Source organism: Anomaloglossus baeobatrachus, chromosome 3, assembly GCF_048569485.1.
Source record: "Anomaloglossus baeobatrachus isolate aAnoBae1 chromosome 3, aAnoBae1.hap1, whole genome shotgun sequence".
NCBI classification, from domain to species: Eukaryota; Metazoa; Chordata; class Amphibia; order Anura; family Aromobatidae; genus Anomaloglossus; species Anomaloglossus baeobatrachus.
Genome location: NC_134355.1, coordinates 95,033,323 through 95,039,515, shown reverse-complemented (window position 1 = coordinate 95,039,515; position 6,193 = coordinate 95,033,323). Strand labels below are relative to the sequence as shown.

Here is a 6,193-nt window from a genome sequence, read left to right as displayed (position 1 = left end):
ATGTTTTGATATTGCCATAAAGGGACAGTTGAGCACTCTTGCTTTATGTTGGTAGCAGAATATATAATTATTTTTTTCTTCATTAACTTTTACCATGTAATGTTCTGTTGTTGTTGTTACGATGAGATATATCTTGTATTGAGTCTTCTAAGAAATTTATCTTATCTTCTAACTTTTATCCATGATTATAATTCTTTGGCGGAAAATTATTATTATTGTTGTTGTTGGCTCGTAGCATTATCGCCAGTAAAATAAAACCCCGAAATAGCAAAAAAATCAGTTTATTGAATGTCAGATGATGTAGGAAAAGTAACATCAGGAGAAATGATTAAGATGTAGTGAAATACAACTAGAGATTTGCTAATTATTGCTGTTATGTACAACACGTAGCTGGAGAAGAAGCCATGATGCCATATTATGTCAATAGCCGGAGAAGTCCATGTTCAGCTGTTTAAAAGTCTTTTACCAAGTGAGTCTGAAATAATTGTCTTATTGGTTTTCTCAAAAGTCACATAACTATACACGTACAACCGCACACATTCACACCCGCACAGACACAAACACTTGTAAACACGTGTAGTTATTCTTGGCCTCCGGTGAGTTTGTGGAATAGGTCTTCATCCAAAGTTTCATTCTGGTCCTTTGAGCGAGTAGAAAGAAAGATGTAGCCTCCAATGTATTCATGAACGACTTTGCAGCTTGCGCTATTACATGTAAATGCGATAGCAATGTTGGGATCAAACTCAATAGCAACCTGAAAGACATCCAAATCAGATAAAAAGAAATATGATGATCTCCTGTGAATTATACACAATTTTGTATTGTTAAATGGGTTGTACGGTCTAAAATAGCCAGTCTGCAGTCGCTCTATATGAATGCAGACTTGTGAATCCTCACATCTCAGGCACTGTGTGCTGTCAAGATTTTCCGGTGTCAGAGCCGGAATTGGCGGTCACGTATATGCAGACTCCCGGCCCAAAGCCGCTTAGACTGTTTCCGGCCTCTAATACAGTTGCACGGAGTGAGGCTGGAAACAGTCTAGTCAGATTCTGGCCAGGAGTGTGCATATTGCATACTTGCGGCCACGTGACCTCTGTTCCCAGCTCTGACAAGGGAGAATCATCACAGTGCACAGTGTGCGCAATGTGTGGATTCACAAGTCTGCAGTGACACCTAGAGTGACACAGAGTGACTGCAGACTTGTCATTTTTGAACGGACAATCCCTTTAAAGAGGAAATAGCTATGTTTGTAATTTCAGTGACAATACAACTCTTCTGGACATTTGTAGGAGCATTAGTCACACTAACACCAGTATGACTTTGACTAATCTATAACCCATACTTTATTTGTATACTATTATACTATTTCATTAAAATTTGGCTTAATGACCTATTTAGTTTCTGCTTAAGTTCCTAAGAAATGCTTTGCAGTCATTTCTTTTTTGGTTATACATATACTGAGTTTCTATGAAGCTCAGCCATGTCCCCCTCCTCATCACTGCCCTGTATCTGGCTGTAAGACAACTGTTGCAGCTGAAGCCTCATCCCTCTCTGCACTGTCTAAAGTAGAACAAAAGATTGGTCCTTTTGTGAAGGAGTCATGGCTTTAGCTAACCACAAGACTAGAACAGATCAGACAGAGAATTTCTCATTTGTTTTTTTCAGAATATCTACAAGACAGATTGACAACTTAACAAAAGTGAGGGAAACGATTTGTCTGGTTAATTTAATCATTGATTTCTAGATTTAATATTCCTTTAATGCTTTAAAAGGCAGAATATAGATAAAAAGCTCAGTTGTAAATGAAGCCCCGGAGGCATAGAATGGAAATATAATCAAGATTTTAAAGGGAACCTGTCAGTAGGATCAATCGTCTTAACCCAGCTATATTGGCATGCAGGTCATAAAAAAATTGAATCAAATGATTATAAAGTTGAAGATGAAGAGAAAACCAAAAGCACTCATAATAAAAAAATATATATATTCATAGAAAAGTAAAATGATAACTTGATATCTGTGATCCAGTGGTTTATTCCAGAGAAATCCACATTTTTTTTAAATATGTAAATAAACTGTTAAGATCTATGGGCCAGACATAGATCTCCATGAGAAACTGCCTCCAGGGCACAAAAGGAGTTGTTACCACCAGTATAAGACATGTAATGACAGACAGTCTGCTCTCCTGATCTACATGTCTCACATTAGTAATGTCCCAATTCATATAAAATAAGCTCTGGGATTCTCTGGGAGATCTAGGTCTGACCCATACATCTTCACATCTCATTTAAATATTAAAAAAAAAATAGGGTTTTCTCCCAAATAGGACATTAGAACATAGATATCAAGGTACCCTTATTCAACTTTCTATAACTGCCGTGCCCGTGTAGACAGCTTAGGAGGGTTGATCCCACTGACAGATTTCATTTAAAATGATAACTTTATTTTTTGGATCAGTTGTCAGTCTGCAGAGCCCGGCATACAGTATTCAGATTAACTGAGAAGCAAAATGTTGCTTCCATTCTTTAATATACCGTATTTTTCGGACTATAAGACGCACCGGACTGTTACGAGGGGGACCCGGGGAAGCGTGCCAAGATGCGAAATGGACTGCTTCCGCCGGTCAAGGTCCACTGTGCGGTGTAAGGGACCGCCGCTATGGTGGGTGAAGAGTGAGCGGGTTGCTGCTAGCGATCGTCTGGAATGTCACAGACGATCTATGTACACCGATCTGCCCTAACCCCTGAGGGTTGTATGGCACAGATCTCACGGCTCGGTGTACCTGTTGCACGGGGAAGCACAGAGGTGCCCACGCACGTGTGCCAGTGGAAGTCACGAGAATATGGCACGAGGGTAGCACAGAGGTGCCCACGCACGTGTGCTTTCAATAACCAGGTGAGTCCAATGGAGACTTGAGGAGCTCACCTGGGACAGGAACACGGCCTGTTGACGGGGGTACTGCCGGAGCAGCAAGGCAGGAACACGGCCTGCAAACGAGGTACTGCCGGAGCAGCAAGGGCCAAGCCCACAAGAGACAGTAATGCCTGAGCAGTGGCGTGGCAGCACGCTGCCAGACATCCAAACATAGAAGGACGGTCGCGCGCCGCCATGATGGCAGGGGGAGCTTTTAAGGAGGTGCAGCTCCACCCGAGGGCGGGCGCGAGGCGGAGATGACGGACTTGACCCAATCAGGGTCCACGACGTCCCAGCCTGGCCAGTCAGCATTCACCACGTCACCAGCCTTGTCATCAAGCCGTGTGACGTCAGTGAGCGAATCAGGACCCACCACGCATTGCACATGCTCACCCTCCTGCCTCTGGGAAATAGAGGCGGGATCCTCGGGTCTCACAATGTGCAGAGATAACGGGAATCTCACTGCTTCCCTGAGCAGTAAACCTCTGCACATTGCGCAGCCTCGCAGACCTTCGGGGCCGCTGAGCAGGAGAGTCTGCGGCAGGCCAGGAATGGGAGACCGCTTCACTCCTTGTAACAGGAGAACCACTAGGTGTCACCCTTCTGCTGCCTCTCTGAGAAGGTATCTCCTGCAGTCTGGCAGACCTTCGGCGCTGCTGAGCAGGAGTGCTCGTGGCAGGCAAGGAATGGGAGACTGCCTCAGTCCTTGCCTCAGGAGAGCCACGAGATGTAACATTACCCCCCCGTCTAGGCCCCCCCCCCTGTCCGTGCTCAAAGGCCGCTATCAAACCCGGGGTGCGGATATGATCCTCCAACTCCCAGGATCTATGCTCCGGACCACGGCCGGCCCACTCCACGAGGTAGTACCTCTTGCCCTGTATGACTTTTGTCTCCACAAGTTTTGCCACCTCAGGGTCGTCGGACGGGGAGTCGGTTTGAGCCGGCAGGGACCCCGAGAATTTATTAAGTCGTACGGGTTTCAGGAGGGACACGTGAAAGGTGTTGGCTATAGCCCAGCGTGGAGGGAGCTGGAGTCGATATGCCACTGGGTTTACCTGCTGTAGTACTTTAAACGGACCCAGATACCTAGGGGCGAATTTGGCTGCCTGTACCCGTAGGTTAACATTCTTAGAGGACAGCCATACTAGGTCACCAGGGGCGAAGGATGGTGCAGGGCGGCGGCGAACATCAGCCGTTGTCACCATCCGGTCTTTGGCCCTTTTAAGAGCCTCTTGGGTGTCATCCCAGATCTCCCGGGCCTTGGTCGCCCAATCCTCCACTCTAGTATCGGGTGACGTAATGGGCATCGGAACCGGGATTCTGGGATGTTGTCCGTTATTGAGTAGGAACGGAGTCTGGCCAGAGGATTCATGGACCGAATTGTTAATGGCAAATTCGGCCCAAGGAAGGAGGTTAGCCCAGTTGTCGTGGTGCGCGGAGATAAAATGGCGGAGGTAAGTTACCAAGGTCTGATTAGTCCTCTCCACTAGTCCATTGGTCTCGGGATGGTATGCGGAGGAGATGTTCAGCTCTATCTGCAGGAGCTTACAGAGCTCTCTCCAGAAGCGAGACGCGAACTGGGGACCCCGGTCGCTCACCACCTTGTCAGGCATGCCATGCAACCTAAATACATGCCGAATGAACAAGGTGGCGAGAGCACGTGACGTCGGGAGTCGTGGGAGAGGCACCAAGTGGACCATTTTAGAGAAGTGGTCCGTGATGACCCATACGACCCTGTGCCCTGCTGACTTGGGCAGATCTCCCAGGAAATCCATCCCTACCACTTCCCAGGGACGATCCGGCACTGGCAGTGGGTGAAGAAGACCTGCCGGTCTCTGCCGGGACGGCTTATTCCGAGCACACGACATACAGGCTCCCACATATTCCTGTATGTCCTGGGGTAGTCTCGGCCACCAATAATGCCTGGTCACCAGGTCTCTGGTCCTTTTGACCCCGAAGTGACCCCCGACCTTGGAGGCATGGGCCCACGATAGCACCTCGTTCCGTAGTTCAGGGGGAACGAGGGTTTTGCCAGGTGGCACCTGGTCCAAAGAAGTGGGAGTGACCATCCTCAAGCTGTCCGGGGGTAGTATAAGACGAGGCTCCTCCTTGTCCTCCTCCAACACAACCATACAACGTGACAAGGCATCGGCCCGTACGTTCTTCTCACCGGCCAGGTGGCGGATAATAAAGCGGAACCGGGAGAAGAATAAAGACCAACGGGCCTGCCTTGGGTTCAGCCGTTGTGCTGTCTGGAGGTATGTGAGGTTTTTGTGGTCAGAAAAAACCTCAAATGGATGCTTCGCACCCTCCAGGAGATGCCGCCATTCCTGGAATGCTAGTTTCATCGCCAGTAACTCCCTATCCCCTATGGAGTAGTTCCTCTCGGCCGGAGAAAAGGTCTTGGAGAAAAAGAAACACGGATGTTTCCTTCCTCGTTCGTTTTTCTGGTACAGGACTGCACCTGCACCGACCGAAGAGGCGTCTACCTCCAGTAGGAAGGGTTTGGAGATGTCTGGACGATGAAGGATGGGAGCTCTGGAGAAGTGAGTTTTGAGAGTGTGAAATGCCTCTACCGTTTCCCGTGTCCATGCTTTGGGATTAGCGCCCTTGCGGGTAAGGGCAATGATGGGTGCTGCCACCGTCGAGAAGTTGGGAATGAACTGGCGATAATAATTGATAAACCCCAAGAATCGCTGGATCGCCTTCAGCGAGCGGGGCTCAGGCCAGTTCATCACTGTCTCCAACTTCCCCGGATCCATTGCTAACCCCTGACTGGACACTATGTACCCCAGGAACGGCAAGGATTCCTGTTCAAAAACGCACTTTTCCAGCTTAGCATATAACGAATGGGTGCGGAGCCTCTTAAGTACTCGGATGACATCCCTCCGATGGGTGGTAAGATCGGGGGAGAAGATAAGAATGTCATCCAGGTATGCAACCACGGAAAGATACAAATCCCGGAAAATGTCATTCACAAAGTCTTGAAATACGGCGGGGGCATTGCAGAGTCCGAAGGGCATTACTAGATACTCGTAGTGACCGTCCCTGGTGTTAAAGGCGGTCTTCCACTCATCGCCCTTTCGGACTCGCACTAGATTATACGCCCCGCGTAGATCCAGCTTTGTGAAGACCTTTGCCCCGCGGAATCGATCAAATAGCTCAGTAATGAGGGGCAAAGGGTATTTGTTCTTGATTGTGATTGCATTTAATCCCCTGTAATCGATACAGGGGCGCAGATCCCCTTCCTTCTTCTGCACAAAAAAGAACCCTGCACCAGCCG

At 48.2% G+C, this 6,193-nt stretch overlaps 1 protein-coding gene across 2 annotated transcripts in view; it reads right to left on the bottom strand.

Annotated features, from left to right (window-relative positions):
- Window positions 1-244: 244 nt before the first annotated feature.
- The window catches only part of FERMT1 (FERM domain containing kindlin 1), a 107,359-nt gene continuing 101,410 nt past the window's right edge, over window positions 245-6,193 (bottom strand). Inside the window, exon 15 of one of the 2 annotated variants that reach the window (XM_075339311.1) lies at window positions 245-754. In XM_075339311.1, the coding sequence (XP_075195426.1) occupies window positions 581-754 (174 nt within the window). In that variant the 3' untranslated portion in view covers window positions 245-580. The remainder of the gene's footprint in view (window positions 755-6,193) is intronic. The other variant, XM_075339310.1, reaches the window with a different exon arrangement.